General features: G+C 37.4%; 1 protein-coding gene across 2 annotated transcripts in view; it reads right to left on the bottom strand.

The window, feature by feature from the left end:
* The window catches only part of slc6a9 (solute carrier family 6 member 9), a 44,353-nt gene extending 22,363 nt beyond the window's left edge, over positions 1-21,990 (bottom strand). The window contains exons 1-2 of one of the 2 annotated variants that reach the window (XM_027133734.2): positions 21,802-21,990; positions 17,239-17,471 (exon numbers count right to left, since the gene is read on the bottom strand). In XM_027133734.2, coding sequence (XP_026989535.1) covers positions 17,239-17,268 — 30 coding nt within the window. In that variant the 5' untranslated portion in view covers positions 17,269-17,471; positions 21,802-21,990. Of the gene's footprint in view, positions 1-3,647; positions 3,905-17,238; positions 17,472-21,801 lie in introns of those variants that run through there. The other variant, XM_027133733.2, reaches the window with a different exon arrangement.

Below are 21,990 nucleotides of genomic sequence, written 5' to 3' on the forward strand. Positions count from 1 at the left end.
GGAATCGAACACCGAACCTGGAGGTGTGAGGCAAACATGCTAACCACTAAGCCACCATGACCCCCCATGAAATATACTGTTATTATATATTTTGAATTTATATTTATATTGGAATATTTGATTTACTGTATGCTGTGGCCAAATTCATTTCCTTTTATTTGTATCTGACCGACTTGTTATCCTTCACCTCTTATTGAAATATTTAAAAATGGAACTCAAATTTGATCAAACAAATTACCAACATACAGTATCAGAGCACCTGACAATTTGGTTAGGAAATAATTAGATATCCTTTTAGGCTATTTTTTCTGGTATTGGCTAGTATCTTGGATTACTTTTGTCCTGAGGAAAAGGAAAATATTTGCTTGAGATGCATGAAAATCCTGTGTAATAATGGGTATCGACCTCGGTGCTTCAATTTTGATCAGATCATGTGTTATGAAGTTAATACCAAAACTAAAAATGTTGATATATCTTTGGCCAGATTTTGTCAGAAACTGAACAATGACAAACTTTACATAAGTGCAAGCTTATGTTTGATCAGAAAAAAATGTTTTAATTAAAATGTAATTAGAATGTTGTTGTTCTTCAGCTGTCCTGTGTTCAGGGTCGCTATATATTTGATCTAGGTTTTAATCCAGATGACCTTCCTGATGCAAGCTTCCCTTTTATCCAGACTTGGAAGCAGCACTGAGAATTAACCCCTCAGTGGCTGGGTTTGGTTGCCTGCCCCAGGAATTAAACCTATGCCACAGCAGTGAGAGTGCAGTGATTCTGCATGTAATTATGTAATTAAGTGTTAAATGTATTAGATGTAATTCTTAAATGTATTAGGTTCTGACAAAGAAAAATGTGTAGTGTAATGCAATGCCACTGTATGAATCTGCTCAGAGCTCCAAATATTCAGATCGGCTTGTTAAGTATACAGTATGTTGCACTGAAAAACCTGAGAAAATAAACCAATCAGTGGTGAGCACAGATATTGCACAGTACCAAGAAAGAGCCCACTTTACATATACAGGCAATACTGATTTTCTGTAAGGACGTGAACACCATTTAAGACACTTGTTTTTACAATATCCTCTATAGGAGTAAAACTCTATTAACCATGGTGCTGTGTAGTTAATTAGCTGCCTATTCACTATCCACCATCAACTGGTTTCAGATCTCGACAAGGAAACAACTGACTGAGCAGATCCTACAGATCCCACACTTCCTACATTTCATTAACCTGTACTCATTCAAGCGATCATAATTAAATTACTGGAATAAACTTAAAAAATATATACTGTATATATAAGCATTTAAACATGAGCATTGTAGCCTCAGTTTACTGTTGGCTCACAGGAGAGAAACCTGAGGTTACCATCATAAGGTTTGACATTAATGCACCTTCCTTGATCCTTTTCTGCTCATCATGGTTGTTGCTCATCAGTTGGTTGATGTCCTGACAGGTCTGATTAGTAGTGCCATTGTCCTGTGACCTCTCTCATTAGCAAAGATTTTCTACCTTTTTTTTTTTGCTCCATTTTGCATGAACGTTATAGAGAGAAAAAATAAAAACCAGCCTGCCTGGTACTGATAACTCTGCCACAGTCAAAGTCACGTTGATGACATTTTTTCCACGTTGTGGTGATTGTGTTAACATTACGTGAAGCGCTTTCCCTGTATCTGCATGATTTTATGCATTGTGCTGCTGCAATATGATTAGATAATTACATGACAGTAGTTGTAAAGGCTATTAATGTGGTTGATGGGGTAGGTTGATAAGCCTGGGATACACCGAGAAGAACATAGGGAAAAGCCCCCGAAAGATGAGGAAAAGAAATAGAAGGAGAGAACGCTTAATAGAACACACGCACTAGTGGCAGCTGTATGCCTTGGAGGACAGTCAGTGTGAGACAAGAGGAGGAATCTCAGCGGCTGCTGCCTCCAAGCAACCATATGTCTGTCCCTATGTCCGCTCGCTCTCTCGCGCTCTGATTGCCTTTCCGATGTAATGTCCTTGTGCTGTGAACGTACATGTATCTAACATCTAATAACCACACACAGTGAACCTCATCTCTGCTAATAAAAATCACACCTGTGTGACCAAATAACGAGTGATATAATTTCTTATTATATATATATAGATATAGATATAATACGAGTTATAATTTCTATACTCCAATGCACTAACATTCATTACATGTCCAAGTAGTTAAATGAATAACCTCACGAACATGTTCATCTTCAGCAAAAGCTTGATTCTGGTCAGGATTGAAGTGAAGCAAGACGGGAAAACACCCTTGACTGGACGCCAGTCCGATGCATACCTCAGAAAAATAAATGCCTTTGATTGATTTTGCTGTGAAAGGCATGCAGGGCTTTGTCTGTCAGTACGGGCACAATTACAGCTCTGGTAAACATCTTACAAGTTCTGATTAGTGCAATTATTACTGAAGCAAAGAAAACCGTTTAGCAGTTACACAGGGATGTGATGAAACTCTCTTGTGTTATGTGCTTGGAAGAGATGTAGGTAGAAGGAGAGGAAACTGAAGAATGACAATTAGAGACAATAAAAAAGAAATTCAATTAGCGGGATGAGTGAAAAATCAAATATTAGCAGATGTGTAATTAACATTTTATCGAGACGACCTTGTGCAATATAGCAATTTAATCCTTACTAAATAAAAGTACACTGCCAGTGATATTTATTTAGATTGAACTCAATTACAAGACCTACCAACCTTTTCATCTTTGAGTGGTACATTGGTGTTTTTAATAATAAAAAAAAGATATATATCTAAATAGATATAAAACTTCTATACTTAAGAGTGAAGATGCACTCATGCACTCATACACAACGCAAGTTTGAGAATAAAAGAAAACTGTTGTACATTCATAATATTTCTTTTGACAGGTGGTGGTGTTAGATCTTCATGTCCAGAACAAGTGGCTCAGTTGACAAACTGGAAATGTGCCACATGTAAATCAGAGGGTTACAAAGTGGCTTAAAGGATATCTGTGGCTCTTTTTTCCGAGCAAATCTTGCTGGGATTGTTTAAGTGATAAGTGCCCTAGCAGGGAAAGAGGAAGCAGAGGAAGAAAGAAGGACATAAATATGAGTCAGCCTCCCTCCAAAAAAAAAAAAAAAAAAAAAGCCTGAACACTTTTCTCCTTTCCTTCTGTCATTCAGTCACACAGTTCTCTTGCCCACTTCCTTAGAAACTTTATCACACAGCCCTCTGCTAGTGCGGCCCGAACTTCCCACTGCAATTAGTTATAAAAACTTTTCAGTCGGCCCACACGTGGTTTGTTTTTTAAGGAGCTGCAGCTCCCATCTCACGTGGTATATGGACTATTGAGTCGTCACAGGCCCCTGAATGATGGCTGAAAAATAAGGCGGTACAAACAATGCTTGGCCTTGATTAATTCAATTCTTTCAGGACCCTGCGCCGTCGTCCGGGCAGCTTCAGACAATCACCGCTTTGATGCTCGGTATAACATACTCTTGTGCACTTATTGAATTTGGCAATGAAAATTTCCCCTTAATGATTTTCTCATTACAGCTAAGGAATCAAACTTTTGGTAAAAATTAAAAAAACGGAACCGTTATTACAGTGTTATTTCAGTTTTAACAAAGACACAGGCAGGAAAACACTAACCTGATCAGCCTGACACGCCACGGTGTTGCTGGACTCCGACATGGTTCACCAGCACCTGCAGTTTCTCTGGGTTCCGATCTCGAGCTCCTCATTCACCTTTCCATTCGCTTTCACAGAGGGCGCGTGCACGAGAAGGGGGGCGGGGACCCTCCTTTCGGCTAGGCTTGATTAATGCCTGAATTATTTTCACCTCATTTCATTTGAGGGAGTTTTGCTTCCTCTCCGCCTCTCTCAATCATTCGCCGTGGAAGTGTTCTCTCTCTCTCTGTCTCTCTCTCCCCCACCCTCCTGCAACCCACACTCCCTCTCTCACATACCCTCCCTCATCCATTCCCTTACCTCCTTTCCTTCTTTGCAAACCCCTTTCTGCTCTATTATACATTGGAGAAAGTGCCCCCCTCGTTTACACTTCTAGGGGGGAGCTGAGCAGATCCACAGCCCTTGCCTCTACTTTTGCCATGAATAGATTCGTTGTCATTCCAAGCACTTTGGGTGCATACTGAATATCAGGAAACTGCTAGCTTAGCTGCCTGGAGCTTGCTAGATGAAAGAGGGAGAGAGCCATGCACATCCACAGGATTCTGTCTGACAGATTCTTCTACTTGTTTTCTGAGGAGCTGGACCCAGACCACCAACGCTTCCCATTCACAGATACTTGACTCTCAAATCCTTGTCCCCCAACATTGCCAAGTCTTCAGTAACGTCCTGCAAGAGGCCAGGGGAGGGACAGACGCTGTCCTCCTTCTGCACTGCACTATACTCGTTGTAATTCATCTGCTTTTTCTCTAAAGAGCAACAGATTTCCTACTCTTTGTTATTGTGGGCCGCAACCAGTCCATAGATCCATTGCAGGAAGGTGCCGCTTGCCGGAAGGAGGATAACAGCATCACAATGCATGGGAAAAAGATTGTAGAGAAGCCGAGATCTTCACACAAAAGAAGGCTCTCAATTGATGCTCTTGGCGGTGGCCTCAACTGACTATCCTGTTAATAGTGTCAGAAGTTGACAAGCATTTGGCCTTCAGCCTAATGAGCATTTAGTGAAGGTAAACAATGGTAGCAGGGTGTTCAATAAACAGGCCCAGAGTTAATATGATAAGGGGATTGATGCCACAGAGATCTTTGTTAAAAGAGCATCGCAGTGATGCATTCGAGATACATAGGAAGATCAGCAATGTAACAGCACTTACAGTTAACATGTTTCTTGTATCAGGAAAGGCTACAAGGCATTGAAAGCAGACTTCTAGGCACACTGTTTAAAAGAGCCAGTGAGAAAACATACATTCAGAGTAGATTTGGGGAAAGCAGCAGTGGCTTTGAGTTTGGAAGCATTGTGGCTTCCGTTATATGGCAATCCTGATGTGGAGGAAAAATGGAAGTAAATATCTGTGTACTGAAACCAAATATACCATACACCAGCACATCCATGTATGTGCGCGCACGTCATCTTTGTATCACAAAAAAGAGACAAAAACACAAACTATGCTGCATTCAGTCAGCATTTCCTCACTTGTTCAAAGCGAGAAATAGAATCACAGCAGTGGAATAGTGGAATAGTTATAGGTGCAGATATAAGTATCCACACAGTATAGCAGAGATTGCAAGAATTCAAAATGTCTAGGGCTACAGAGAGCTGTGCAAACAGTATAATGGGAAATAAAAATCCCTGCAGTTTGACATGTGACAATATGACATTTTCATGCTGAGGTAACTGATGAAGTTTGTTGCCTTGTGGAGGTGATTTTCTTGAGCAGGTCTGCCAAGATTTGGTGCTGTTTTTTTCAGTGGTGTTGTGCTGGTTTGCTCTGTCTGTGTTCCATCATTTTGAGGCTTTCTCAACGTAGCAACTTACTGTGGCCTCAAGGTCATCAGAAAAGCTCTCCTTAATCTGAGGATCAACAAAGCTTGTCAATTCCATCCCCTTCGCTGGACCATCAGTGTACCTGGACTCAAGGTCTGACTTCATTAACCTCTTCAAGTCTATGGTGAGGGCACGGTCTTCATTTATCACCTCAAGAATGTCCGAGACAATGGAGAGAGCATCAAGGCTTACTCTGCTTTCTGAAGCCAAAGCATCTGTAAAAGAACCGAGTGGTTCAAGGATTCTGAGGACTTGCTCAGTGACTATTTGTATCCGATAGCATCAAAAGTCATGCCACTCTCTCAGTTGCCAGTGCAGCACAGCATGCCTCCCGTTGTTCAATAAACCTCTTTCTGTGTCGATACCCATCTAGTGACTACATCATGAATGAGCAATCTCTGAGGCATGTTCAAGGCCTTATGTTTATTTCTGTGCTCTCTTCTTTTATTCCAGCTTTTCAAAAATACCTTCACAAAATGTTGACAGCGTCCATCCTCTTTTTATTTTTTTTTTATTTTTATTTTTTTAAAGAGCTTCAGTCCTAATCAAGCCAAAATGCCCAAACCACTGGTAGGGGAAGATGATGTCTTACTAGCATCATCAGTTGTAACCTTGACCACACTCTCTTTGTTGATGCCCCACTCCTGCAATGTTTTAAAAAAAATTCAAGATACTGTACTGCCTGCAGTGTGATCTGAATTTAAATGACGTTTCCAATCTGTGATGTTGTAGATTGGTGAAGCTGATGTATGGGTGACCAATTCAACAAACAATCCTTTTGCATTTTTTTTGGAACCCAAAATGTTTACGTAGTATACATGCGCCATTTTAATAGATTGATGAAAAATGCGTAGCCCTAAAAATCTCGATTCAGATTGACATTTATTCACAGTATTCCGAAGGGCCCAAGAAAACAACACAGTGCATATTCACTACCACTTCATATACACCCCCAGAGGGTCACTCGTGACTAGTGAAAGCCGAACCATAGAACCGATATTCAATGAGCCGTATTTAAAATGTGTTACGTTCTAATGTACACTGCTGCTGAGTAAATAGATTATGCAAAACTAGAATAAATATCTACAGAGATGCCAATGCTTATGTTTGTTCCATATCAAAACACCTCTTTGTATAGAATTTGTATTGTTGTTGATGTACCTTCACACACTATCATTATGATAGTCCATTACACCCAAGGATGACATTCATGCTTATTAACAGTGTATTGTTTGATGGCTATAAAGTCAAATCCGTGACTGACAAACTGACAGTTGACATTACGTCAGTGATAGTTTTTGCTGCTAGTTTTTGTAGCACATCTTCTGACAAATTGTGTAGCAGTGACTCAGATGAGGATGTCCATACATGACTTGTTAAGGCAGGCTATTTTGAGGCATCCTGATACTTTACAGCTGTATAGTAGAGTAGCATTAGAGATAGTTTTATAGATGATATTGGCAGATGAAGTTGTTTGATTTGTTTCGTGGTCAATGTTGCAGCTTTAAGATATTTAACTGAAACTATTGTGAGTGGTTGGTGTTCTATACTGAATCCTGCACACAGTCTTCACTTCAACTGCATCAAATAACCCTGGTTTAAACAGCGACATCATAAAAATATAACTGTCACTTATTGTTGCAAACAACCAACCCTGTAAACAAAAGTCAAACATTTGAGCCTGTTTACAATACTATAAGCTAAATAAATGATGAAGCAGAAGCATATAGAAGAATCACATTGCACATGCTACATGTAATTTGACTTGGTGGGTTGGACATGCATTAACTTAGTGCCAAAAAAAAATAGCAAAACACAGTGCAGTTGTTCTGTTGTTCTTGATTTTCCTATAGTTGTGTAATTGTTTTTTTTTTTACTTCTTAATTTTTCATGTTTGCACATTTAGGCAGGTCTTATAAAAATAAATACGCATTAAATACCTAGTAGGTTAGTGAGAACATGTAATAACATATAATATGACCTCTGAACCATTCCCACTCAGTTATCCATGAGGTCTCACTCAGCATGGTAGTCCATCAGACTGAGCATGAATTCTTATTTAGGCATCATGTTCAAGCCTAAATCAATCATTTCTCTGATTCTGTTTATTTTCCATAAATATTATTGGAAATGATATTGGGAACATCACCAACACTGGCTAACATGTCAAACTTTGGTGACTAGTTAACCTGGCTAAACAGGTAACGAACCTGAACTGGATCCAGAAGGTGCCAACACTGACAACACTGATAATACCTAGCAGGCAAAGAGAAAACAGACTTTCACCACAAAAAAAAAAAACCCAACTAAACACCAGCATAGTTTGGTAGATGGGAACTGAATTGAACATACGGAACTGGCATTTAATAAAAGGAAGAAATGCATGGCTTTATAAGCAACCAGCACAGTGTATATGTAGCTTATTTTTTCTACTCTGCAGTCGATATACTGCGATTTTCTACTCTGCAGTCGTATACTGTAGGACAGCATGATATGAACGTCGTTCAGCCTAAAATAAAATTTACTATTAATTAACTGCTTCACTTTATATGGTGAACATCAGAATACAGAACATACAGCTATACTATTCACCAGTGATTTTAACTCAGATCATTACAGGTAGCTCTGACTCCTTATCTAGCGATTTTTATTCTCAGCGTTGTAGCAAATCGCTTTAATATGGATCACGGTCCATCTATTCAACATCAGCACAAAGCATCCTTGTAAAACCAGCACTGGAAGGAAGTGTGTCTTCATCTCCCACCTCCTTTCCGATTCACTGATCATTGCTTTTTCGATTCTGTTTATTTTTCCTAATCAGTGGTCAGGCGAATTTTATTCACGTTTGGTTTGCTTTATCCGAGAAAGCATAAATGCATAGTTTACATCTGCTCGTAATGTAAAGTATAAGAACAGAGCTGGTAATGATAATGATAATCAGCCACACTCTTAGTAGGATTTTTTTTTTATTTTACCTAACTGAATGGGGCAGTGAAACCTGTATGGCCAATATTATACAAACTTATGACTTAAGTAACCCAAATTGCAGTAATTCTAAGTGCTTCATGGGGGAACTAGATATTTCAGTCTTGCTAAGAACGTTAATGGGGCCATATAACTTTTTGATACTTAATTTATATAAAAATATAATTATAATCGTTAATATATGAGAAAGCTTCACTTAATTTTAAAAAATTATGGAATAAAAAACTAAAATGGACAGGTCATGTGATGTATTTTTTCTTTCTTCTTCTTTTTTGTTAGCAAGTGTGTAGATAGTTTTGGACATATAGTGTAGCTCAGCATGTGACATGTTACATAAACTATAGGCTCAAACAGGACATCAGGAATTACGAGTGTTTATTTGAAATGTGGTTTGTTCGCTTGGACTCTCAGGCAAAGCGAGTTTGGTATTCAGTCCTCTGTAGGTCTTCCAGCTAAGTTTACATTAGCACATAGACACTGAGTTCCTTGGAGCATCTGGCCTTCCATTCTGGCTCCTATGTGAATGATCTGTTTAGCACAGAAAAAAGAGTCTGCAGCTCTCAGGGATATAAGATAGCATATAAGAACTTATTGATGTTCTGCATGCTGTATGCTCTAGCACAAGTATGCACATACACAAGTAGTGTCTCAAGCATTGACCACAAAGATTTCAACATCGACATTGAAAGAGCGTTTGCGAATCATTTTGTTAAACGTACATATTTAAACAGGCAGTCAGAAAGACAGACAAATACACAGACAAACACACAGCTCCAGGCAGCATGCTGCATCTGAGCCATGGGCCTGGCAGGGAGAGAGTTTGACACCAGTGGTCATTAGAGTCTCCAGGGGCCGTAGCCAACTCCTATTAGTCAAAATGCAGCACGGTGTCTCGCCGCCTGCCATACAATAGTGCTCTTCTAATGAGGATATGAAGACTGGCTATTTTGACAACACAGCAGAATGCAAAGCAACGAGAACAAGGAAGGAAGAACAAAAAAGGAAAAGCATACGAAGCCTAACCTCAAAGAGAGTTCCCAAAACAAGCATGAGTTGGGGGCAATTAGCTCTGATAATTAGATGGTTATATCAGGTACTTAGTGCTCATTAGGGAACACAGATGTCAAACCGTTGACTAATTCCAAATTAGCAGTGAACATTCAGCGAGACCTTTATCACTTTCCAAAGGTCTCTCTGAAAGAGTAAAGCTGCTTTTAGCTCAACAGTAGCTATTCTGTTTTTCTCGATTTTGAATGCAATTGGAGTTTGGATTCAGCAAGTAGAAGCCCTCCCAAATTAATATCCTCAGAGGCTGTGGTGAGCTAAATAACATTTATATTTAACATTTATCACTTCCTTTAATAGCTGTAAGAATCTGTAGCAATATAGCATTTGACATTTCACGCTAAGCATAAATCCTAGCAAAATGTGTAGAAGAACCTCCACAACTAGGCTCTGCTACATGCATAAAGAGTCCTGGACTGCCTACACCTAATGCAGAGCACTGGATACACCCTTCAAGCCAACGCCAGTTTATAGCCAAGGAGGATGAAGAACCTCATGTGGTATTTTGAGAGCATATTATTCTGTAGAGTTTATTACAGAAATAAGTTCTAATACTTCATTTGGCCATCAGAACCTGGCACAAGGCACTCATGCATAGCAAATCAAGTAAATTATACAAATCTGACATACAAATATATACAGTGGTGTTTTGTTGTGTATGCATATTCAATACAGCACAAATAGGTATCGACTGAATATGTGCCTTAGTGCCCAATTTTAAAGTGAAACTTAATAGTTAACCGTATTTAACTGGTCCATTCAGACCCTTAGCAGCATACAACCAAACGAAACTGAATATAGAAAATTTAAACATAGAAAATTAAGCATGAACTCTCAGGCAAAAAATGTAATGGATTGGCAAGTCTCAGGCGGAGTTCAACTCGAACACTGCACACGAAGACCCAAATCCATCCAAAAGAATACAGGAATCAGTAAAGCGGTAAAATCAGTAAAAACAGTAAAATCAGTAAAAACTCACAAAGATTCATGACAGAAGAGGAAACAAAACATAAGGAACGCACAAGAGTGAATTGAGAAACATTTAAACTCGACTCAAAAACCAAAGGAACGGACAAGCAGCCACTAAATTTGCCAGAGAGGAAGTGCAGTTTCAAGCATCTCTGCTTAACCAGGTATTTCCTATTCGAGACACGTCTGTGCTATTGACAAGCCGAACAAGAGAGCCTCAGTGAGGACTGAAATACTACTGCTGACTAAAAATGTCACTTTTTTGAACTTACTGCGCCTTTGATGCGCCACCTCTTTCTGTCGCGCTCTCTCGTTCGCCACCTCAAGTGGCATGTCCGACAGACACATGAAAACTAACCCACACAAAGCAAGGGACCACGGCATAAACTAATCCTGCACGATTCTCATCCCACTGCACAGAAGCACAATGAGGCTGACTGGCCTACATAGCATGCTATGCTGGTAATAAACTGTCTGGTAAGTATGTGGAACTACAAACCCAATCACTCAAGCATACCACTAGATTTGATTTGATTAGATTAGATTAGATTAGATTAGATTAGATTAGATTAGATTGACTAAAAACTTTCTTCCAACTCATTGAAACCATAAAGGCAGCTGTAGATGTTCTTCTCTGGACAACTTTAGGACTGCAAAAGCTAAAATTCTGAAATTTAAATGCAAACTCATACATTGATCACTTAAATTCATAAGTTCCTGTTTAAATAACAGCACTTTTTCAGCTACATGCCATATAGTAATAGAAGTTATTATGTAATGGTGCTTAGGTGCATATGTGGTTGGGTTCCCTTTGGAAACTGGTACCTCTCAAGAGTTCTTCCTCTGGCTCTCTTTAGGGACGGATTTATAACTTTTACATTTAGGAAATAGGGAATTTAAACCTGCTTTGTGACAATGTATGTTTTTAAAAACATCACAAAAGTAAAACAAAATTGAATTGTTTCGAATCAAATTTTTCAGAGATGGACAATTCAGTTGCCTGAGCATACGGAACAAACATATTTTATGTCCCGACTTTTAGTCATTTATTCATAGCTTCTTGGACGACAAGCAGATTTTAATTATTTATTAAAGCGTAAAAAAAAGACACAGGTGCTCTCACAAGTTGCTCTGCAGCAGGAGACAACAGTCTTTGGAGTATTTTAATCCTGCTTGACCTGAGCACACCGATGGCCGAATCAAGAACCCGAATCTGGTGCAACAAAAGGGCAAAATATATGAAGCACTTGTTACAATATCTTCCCTGGCTTTTTAATTTAGCTTGTGTGTGAAGTATAATCAAGGTAAATGATACGTGACGGGTTCAGCAGTTCTCAGAAATACAAAACAATTTATAATGCCAGGGTAAATCAGATTTTTAAAAAATGCCCACACACACTCCCACAAACACCCCCAGAAGGGCCCCAGCTGCTAATTTTGTATAAATAGTGAGTAGCTCGCCCCTGGGGAGAATGGGGCTCAGCAGAGAGGCTAAGACACAAATCAAACAAGACCCAAAAAAAAAGAAACCACACATTTTGACAAACATATGGGGCCATCAGCATGGACGAGTTTGATAAGAATATTGCATCATCTAAAGGGCACATTTGTACTTTCAAGCTGAAGACACACACACGTCATGAATTAAAAGGGCAACCACATAAAATGCATAATCAGGCTGTTTTTTTGTAACTCACAAGGAGATGTTCCTGAGAGCAGCCTAAGATACTTAGTGGATACAAAACAAAACAACATTGTTCTCACCTTTTTTGCTTTCTTTCAGAATCAAAAGTGAGAATTTAAAACTATGTCAGAGATCCTTGGGCATGGGCAGCTTCAAAGTGATAAATAATAGCAAAGAGGGGCTGTCTGTGGGGAAAGACCCCTGAGAATTGTGAACCCCCCTTTATCCCATGCCTGTATCTCCTATTCAGCAAGGCGACCAGGGAAGCAGTTGGGATTCAAGCACAAAAAAATGACCTAAATATGGAGTGAAACCCGCAGAAGGCTTGCAATTCGACTGTTAAAAGAAATAACAATCTGTAACAAGATGGAAAAATGTTGTGAAGACTCGTGAATAGAACAGAACACAAAATAACGTCCCAGTTTGGTAGTTGTTGTTGGCCTTGCCGTTGATATTTTTGTCTAACTTCGGACCACCTCCGTACACAAAAGGAGAAAGGAAGCAAAACAGAAAAACGAAATTTTCAGCTTGAGTGGTTTCTTCAAACGGAATCCAAAGGCTGAGGCTCAATAGGGCATTTTGGCTTAGGAAAGCTGGATTTTTTTAAGGAAATGCAGCAGTGGACGTGTTTAGCATTTAGTGGCCCTTGTCCTCCCATTGTGCTTTCGCCACAGTGACTGCCTGACCCAGGCGACGGTGCACTGTATTGCAAAGCAAAACAGACAGTATGTTTGACTTCCCCTTTGCTCCACCACATCTGTTTTCATTCCCCTAAAGGCAGCATGGGGCAAAGCTTCATAAAGATGTAAGTGTTAGAAAAATCTAGAGGGCAATTCGCGTCTCAATCTGTTCCTTACATAAGTACAAAATGTCTAGCAGAGACGTAGCCTTGAGAAGAGGCTAGAACATGATATGTTGTGATGTAAAATAACTGTTATTGTTGACGTCAGTATTTGATTAAACCAATATTAAAATTCGTAACATTCGTAATGAATTCATAATGAAATTCAATCTTTTTTTTTTTATGCAACAGAATGTTTCATGTCAACCTACCTCAGAAGGAGTCAGGAAAGACAAAAGGATCAAGCTATACTGCAGCCCTGCTCTAATTTGCTGGAGTTTTTTGCAAGTGGGTGACAGTAAAGGAGACGTGCAGTTTAGGGAGGGAAACAGTCAGTACGCTGAGCTGATATTTCATTGTCTACACATCAAGAGCCTCTTAAAGCTGAATAGCTCCTGTCCTGATATAAGGAGGAGGCAAAATCTATTCAAGTCCTTGGCATCAGATTGTATCTCACTGTTTTCTATGACAGTAGAAACACCAATCTTTCTTTTTATAGATTTGGACAGCCATTGCTCAGAAATTGTAAAGTACGCAAAAAGGTCTTGTACTGAAAAGGACAGATGCACCTTTAATCAGGACACTGCGACAAAAGTGATCTGTCCATCAGAAAAGTAATTTCCTGCTGAATGCCATGTTCAGTCCACTCTGCCCCCAGCTTCACAATTTCAATGAGGTTAAAAAAATAAGAATACTGACTGCCAAAATCCCATCTGTCCCAAAGTCAAAGTGACTTATGTCCATAAGTTATACAAGGAAATAGATAAGGCTCAAAGTTTTTAATTGCCATAGGATCCCAAGCCTCAGTTTCAGAACTGATAACAAAACTAAATTCTGAATTCTATTATATAAATAACATGAATGTACCCTGAAATCTTTAATGTTCCAGGTGTATACATATTCACTATGATCTGTATAATTTTTATATTGCACTTTAGCTTAGCCCAACATTTTTATTATAAAGTCATCTAAAGATGTAGAATAGATCAGGGTTAAGTCCCAAACATAGCAGGCTGGAAGTGTTAGAATTTGAGCTCATGACCAGCCCAAAGGCCCATTGCCATACAATACAATGTAATGTAAAGCTATGCATCAAATAAATGTCAATGACACCCTTATTCAATATCAAATAGAATCCTATTATAAGGACATTAAATTTTTGTTTTTGAATTCAGTCATTTTTAACTGTTCTAACATTTTTGACCCTGGAAATGTATATTGCGCCACCATTGTTCTTTTGTTTTTTTCCTGGTTAAAAAAAAGTAAATAAAGAGAAAGAGAAAAAGTAAAAATATTTTTGTGCAATGTCAATTGTTGAGCTGTAGCACTGTAGCATCCATTAGCTCAATCCAGTAAACCTTTGAAATCGCAGTGACCAATCAGTGGAGGAGCTTTTATTTAATTTTGTTTCATTTATATTTAGTTGACATTCATATCAAACCGTTCCAAAATTTTCCGGATATCTTTTCCCTTTTCATTCTTTCATGGCAGTACGATTTGGATCATACACATCAAGAGCAACATCACTTATATGTGGTGTGCCTCAAGGCTCCATCCTGGCCCCCCACACTTTTTTCACTTTACATGCTCCCATTGGGGGATATTTTTAGAAGACACAATATAGCATTTCATTACTATGCGGATGATTTACAAATATATCCACCATTAACTAATAGAAATAGTCTAGAACCTTTAATGTCCTGCCTTTCTGATATTAAAGCATGGCTGGCTTCTAATTTCTTATACCTTAACAAAAACAAGACGGAGGTTGTAGTGTTCGGCCCTAGAGGAGCAAAGGGCGCAGCAGAGTTTAATCTTGGCCCACTGTCAATGAAAGTTAAAGAATGTGTTCAAAACTTGGGTGTATTCATTGATAGCTCTCTGAAGCTGAACACACAGATAAATCATGTTGTAAAGTCTAGTTTTTTTCATCTGAGAAATATGGCCAAGATGAAATCTTGTCTGACATTTAAGAGTCTCAAAATTGCAATTCATGCTCTCATATCATCAAGACTGGACTATTGTATTTCATTATATAAAGGAATTAGTCAAGCCTCTATCTTTCGCCTGCAGAAGGTTCAAAATGCTGCTGGAAGATTATTAATGAATATTTACAAACATGAACACATCACTCCATCCCTGGTCTCCCTGCATTGGCTTCCTGTACAGTACAGAATTGAGTTTAAGTTACTTTTACTAGTATATAAATCTCTGCATGGCCTTGCACCATCTTATCAGATTTGTTAACGGAACATCAAACTGGAAGAACACTGAGATCAACAACTCAAATTTTACCTAAAATTCCAAGGACCAAGTTAAGCCGGAAAGGGGATCGTGCATTTGCGGCAGTAGCACCTAGACTTTGGAATAGCTTACCCATGTACGTCAGGGATGCTTACAACTTAAGACATACTTGTTTTCTATGGCATATCCCTCTTGTTGAAATATTTTTTTATTATTACTGTTAATGTGTGTATTGCTATTATTAAAATTGTATCTATTTCTTTTTATACTTAGATGTTGTAAAGCACATTGGTCAACATAGTGCTATGAATAGTGCTATACAAATAAAGTTGACATTGACATTGACATTCTTTGCTACGAAGACCGTATAAAAATCTGAAGGATAGAGAATGCAGCATTGAAGCCACTTACATGGAACTGTACGGACAAGAAAGCAGAGGTATTAAGCTGGACATGCAACGTCATCTTGTGTACAGTTACTGAAACTGCTACATAAATATAATCGCTTAACTATTATTCAGATGAAATAATCAAATGCCACTTTGTACAGGACTGCACAAATAGTACAGACAAACTGTTCTGTGTAAGTAAATGTTTTACAAATGAGTATCTCTACTGACTGCCATGAAAGAGGTCAGGACTGACTGTTTTATAGACAGACATAAAGTAACAAAACTTAAAAAAAAATAATAATAATAATAATAATAATAATAATTAGATGCTAGTCTAAAATAAAAAATAAACCCTGCAAAACATTGTCAGTACATTTCAGGTACTCATGAGCAGACGCTCTTCATGGAGAGATATTTCTATTTTTAGCATAATAAAAAAATACAAGCACCAAATCATGAAAGTCTCCAAATAATCTAATAATAATCTTAGATTAGCAATGATACAGTACGCCTATGTGGGGGAAAATATTATTTTGTTATTATGCGGAAAGAGAGTTATAATGAAGTACTTTAACTTGAAGAATTCAAAAACTAAAAGACACTTACAGTATAAAGAAGTTCTGAGATGTTCTAGCATTACAGGTTCTGACACTTACTGTATACACTTATAATGACACGATAATGTAGTCCAGATCTGCACAGTAGCCAGATTCTAATGGCATATAACGACAGATTAAACAAGCAGTGTAAATAAATCTCATCTACTCAAAGTTCTGCAGACCTACAAGGGCTTTTGTCAGTTCAGTGACTCACTACATGCACTAACTAGCCTGTTGTCATGTCCACAGCAAACACACTACAGGATGTGTAGGCTGAGCCAGGGTAATGTCATGCAGTGGAGCTAAAATGTGTAAAGGATTTAATGAAAGAACATTTTTTGCTTTGAAAGTCCCAAATAATATTGATAAATATCACATATTTAAAATACAGATGACAAGTTTATAACGGTCAAGGGAAATTTCTTATTGGCTCAGTCCAATTACCAACACTTTAACAACACACAATCTGAGTTGCAGAAGAAACGTAAATGAAAAAAAAAAATACACACAGAATTTTTTTTTAAATGATCGAAATGCTGAAGTACAACTTCATAAATTAAATTATTAATAAGGGATGAAAAAAAAACATTGCACATTTACATATGCACTTGCATACTTATATAATGAAAATTATAAGTAAATAACATAAATGATCTGCTATGGAGAAACTGTGCAGATTGATTTATGAAGAAAAGTAAAGTTGTACTTTTGTGATGTCATTATAGTGATGATGATTTCAAATGTTCTTACTGATAGCTTTGTTCTGTTGTAAAGTTGTAAATGCTGTTTTATCGAGTCTACTTGATATTATAAATTCCTCAGCTGGTGAGCTGTTGAGGAAACTTCATTTATTCATTTGTAATAGATTTGAGTGCTTTAAATCTACAGCACTTAACAAGCATCAAACACTATCATCTTCAGAGAAGTAAATATGTTGCATAAAATGACTTACCAAAATGCCAGAAAACTGTTTTTCCTCCATATTGGCAACTCTGTTGTCCTGTTGCAGAAGGATGAAGGTCCTCTGCTCTCTGGGACTTGTCCTGGTGTTGCAGGATGTGTGTGTCTCTCCGTCTGAGCTTTCTCTCTTTCTTGCACTTTGGCTCTCTCACTCCTCTTGTTCACTTGCTGGCTACTTCGCAACGCCAGGCTTTATGCTAATTCCACACTAATCCAGGAACTTTTCTATGTTGTGAAAGGGACATGTGACAAAAAGTTGGGCGGGAGGGAAAGAACAAAATGGGAAAGGGAAAAAAAAAGTACTGTTTACTGCGTTTCCCTTAACGAACCAATTCATAAATGAAACCTTGCTTTTGTCCTGAAAAGTAAAACCAAAAGCAAAACTTATAAGCAACAATGGTGATTATGTGTGGTTTAAATGCAAAGCTTCTTACACACCAAATGCTTTATCACATCCATAACATCCAAGCATATTGAAACCAGACGTATTTCAGAAAGCTTTTAACATCCTATCTTATAATTCGTCTATCACTCTATACAGTATACAGACTGAGCTCCTTATCATTATTGCCCCATGCCCCATCAGTCAGCACACATACAGTAATCCAGAGGCAAAACGGGTTGTGTGGTTTTTATTTGGTTTTAATCTCTGGAAAATATATGGTAATTATCCGCTTAGACATTTCAGTTGCACCTCAGCAATTAAAACAGATAGATATTATTACTCAGCTCAGTGAAGTTGCTAAATTAGACAGTCTGTGCTGGAACAGAGAGCTTCATGGTCTAGATGATTAAAAACATCAGCAGTTTTCTAGAAATATTAAATGACTGCTACTCTGCTATTTTTTTCTTTCTTGATTTTCATGTCTTTATTATTGTACTGATAAGAATATTGCTAAAACTGCCAATCACATTCTTTTAACTGGCACCACATCAAGACATCAACAAATAAAAGCTGGTTTTGTTTCTTAAGATGAGATTGTGGTGATCATATGCTAGAATCAGTAGAAATATGATTCATTTTGAACCGATCCTGGGCTCCAGAGAGTTCAGCCTAAGCTATATTGCTGTATGATCTCTCACTCAAGAAATTCAGAGTGCATGTAGGAAAGAAGACACCGAGTCAAACATATCAGCCAGTGGACAGCACCACAGGACTGGAGCACAATTCAATAACTCTCAAAAAATAAAAAGGTTTCTGTGAAGAAAAGATTGAGCTTCCACATAATCAACATTCATAAACAGTCCCATTGTTGGCCCCTGGGGAAATATAAAGCAGGGACACCTTGCAAATCTAGGTTAAAAACCGAGGCTTACCACAGCAGACCTTTCAAAAACATTATGTTTTAAAGAAGTAGGTTGCTCGACTAGCAGTTCAGTGAAACTCCCCCCTCCTCCAGTTCCTGTATACTGTATACACACACAACCCTTTGCTGAGCTATTTAGAGAGTGTATTATGCATAGAAAAATACAAGAATCTTGGAGAGACCGTAACATGTGTGCAAGCCAAATCAAACCAAAATGAAAAAGTGCCTTGATGCCCTGGTCTTCAGGAAGGGGGTCAGATGAAATGAAAGAAAATCTCTGAAGACATGAAAACCAAAAAAAAAAAAAAATGAACTAGGGTTTGAAGAAGACATTTTGGGGTTAATGGACTAGGAGTTAATTACAAGGGACTCAGTAAGCACTGCAAACAATATAATCTTCTGGTCTCGGCAAAAAAGTTGTAGACGAAGGTGACATTTATGAGATTCACCAACAGATGGCTCTTACACAGTAACCAAGTGCAGTTAATAACTGTAAGAAAATTATCTATAAGGTTTATCAAATTATTCAGTAAGTTTTTCTTGACTTTTCTGGAAAATTTGAATTCTATCACAGCATTTTTACATTCCTGACATTGATCAATATAACAGACATAAAATTCAACAAATATTCATGATTAATAACCTTCAACACACCCAAGATTCTTGATTATAAAACCTTGATTATTAACAGTAATGATAAATGTATATATAACAGAAAATAAACAGGAAATTTAAATGTTAACGATGACCACAGAGAAAACCAAGACGTCCATGTAAAGGTCTATTCTTAATTTTTAATTCGTGTGAAACAGATTGAAACAGAGCTACGCTGAATTCATAACATTTTACTTCATTGAAGCTTCGTGCAACAAGAAAGGGGTCAGGATCAGATTGTTTTTTCAATGCTGGAATCTGGGGGATTACATTTGAATGAACAACACTGATGAACACATTCCTGGTTTGCACTCATGCGAGAAATGGAATATGGAAAATATGGCCATCTAATCCCGTGGCCCCCAGTGTAATGACAAAGGACAAGCAGATGGTCTGGACAAGAAATTCAGTGTTTTCTGTAATGGTGCCCAAAGGCTTAGACAATTCAAAAAGGGTTATGAACATCTGAGATCCTCCCAGCTAATCATGTTAAAGTTAATTTTCATATACTGATCATACAATATAGACATACCCCTACTGATCTGTGTAATGTACTCTGCCAAAACTCACCTTTTCCTACACTGCCACCTACTCTGTACCTGCCTACAAGTATTTTATCAGCTCTAACATTGCAGAAAATTGGCACACAAAGGCACACATCACTGTAAGAATCCTTTTCAGCGTGTGGTGCAAAGTGTGGAAAATTCAAACGAGTGCATTGAGGGTTGTGTGACGAAAACGTGTGGCTTGTTAAAATGATTGCATCATGCACCGTCAACACAAAAATAAAGCTTGCTGGCTTGCCTTTAAACCTCTGCGTTCCCCTCAAAGCACTCCAAACATTTTCACCTGTCACAACAGCAACACAAGACCCATACAGATTAAGCCTGACAGAGACTGCAGTGAAAGGGGGGAAAATTATTCACTTCTGTAGGAGGTCTGGCTCTGTGGGTGTTTTCACAAAGATGGACCACATCTGGTGAAAAACACACAACATAAGATATTACAGACTGTGTTCAGATGTAGTAATATGCCCTGAGATTGTCCTATAATAATTATAATCTATGTTAGTATCTTTTTAACATCTGCTTTTAGATCTTAATATATAAGGGAGTTAAATACTTAGAGTTCAGGTGAAGGCATTTAACTGACCTCTTCCCACCTGGCTGATATCCAGTCTAAAATCTAACACCTGTCCTGACTTGTTTTGGCATAATTTACTTCTGAATATTCAGTTATTTTGGCTTTGGGCTATTTGGGGGCAGCCAACTTCAAGTTAAAATATCACCACGTCACCATGTTGTTTCTCACCATGTTTTGTGGTCACTGTGAAATTTCATGTTATTTCAAAGTGTTTAATGTCACCATTTTTATTCTAAAGTTGCACAAAAACAGATCAAGAAATTGACATTTTTGAATGGTAGTGCATATAAAATGGATTCTTCATAATTTTTTTTTCCATACACCTTGTTTTACATTCTGCCTAATATTTCACATTCATGTATATATACATATATTTGGTGGACTTGTTTATTCAGCTTGCACATTTGCACATAGCCTTATAACCTTTTACATGTTGTTCCTTTACAACAGTGTCTGCTGCACATTTTTTTCGATGTCATAGACTTAGAATTATTTACTTGAACTTTTTGTATGTGTTTACATATATACCTATATATATTTATATATATGTGTTTACATCTCTTTCTCTCTCTCTCTCTCTCTCTCTCTCTCTATATATATATATATATATATATATCTATATATATATATATATATATATATATATATATATATATATATATATATATATATATCTGCACATGTCTATTTGCACCAAACTGCATTTTGTTGCTCTGTATCTATACTATGCAATGACAAAAATAAAAATCTATCTATCTATCTATCTATCTATCTATCTATCTATCTATTTATCTATCTATCTATCTATCTATCTATCACATTTTGGCCTAACTAGAACAATACTTCACACTGACATTTATTTTCTGCCTTTTTTTTTTAAAATAATTCATCCCTTTTTTCCATCGCCGTGAAAAAAACAGAGAAGCAAAGCTTTACATTGTATAACGGGATTATTATTATTATTATTATTATTATTATTATTATTATTATTATTGTTAATATTATTATATAAAACTAAGCCTATTTATATTCTGCTCTCTTACTGCACACACCACAGCTGCAAGTGATTCTCCACGTGGTTATGAACACAATTAACACATCACTGTTTTGGCAAATGTCCAAGTCTGAAATCGAATAACACCCTGAAAGTCCATTTATCTGGGAAGTAAGTGGGTGTGATAAACCCGCATGTTAATAATAATACATAATAATACACAATAATAATACATAATAATACATAATATACATCCTGTTTTATTACATAGCAAACACCACATTAATCCATCTTTAGTATAAAGTCTGTTAAAACGAATAAAATCTGCCTTTAGATTTTACATTTTACCTTTTTTAACAATAAAATATAAACATTAAAAAAAGACTTTTAAACGACCCACTCTTTGTTTACTTTAGGTGAAAAATTCACAATTAGTGTTTAATTACTATTTACTTACCATCACTCGGTCCCTTGGGTTGTAAACAGGTAAGAAATTAAAATTTCATTAAACAAAAAAATATTTAAGCACCAAGTTTTCCGGGTGGTATCTGAGGACCTCCCTTTTCTATAAGTAAGACCCTCCTTTTTTTGTTGAAACGGAATATTTAAAGTATCAGAGCCGACTGCGCCCCTCCTCCAGTCCATG

This window comes from Tachysurus fulvidraco, chromosome 1, assembly GCF_022655615.1.
Source record: "Tachysurus fulvidraco isolate hzauxx_2018 chromosome 1, HZAU_PFXX_2.0, whole genome shotgun sequence".
Taxonomy (NCBI): Eukaryota; Metazoa; Chordata; class Actinopteri; order Siluriformes; family Bagridae; genus Tachysurus; species Tachysurus fulvidraco.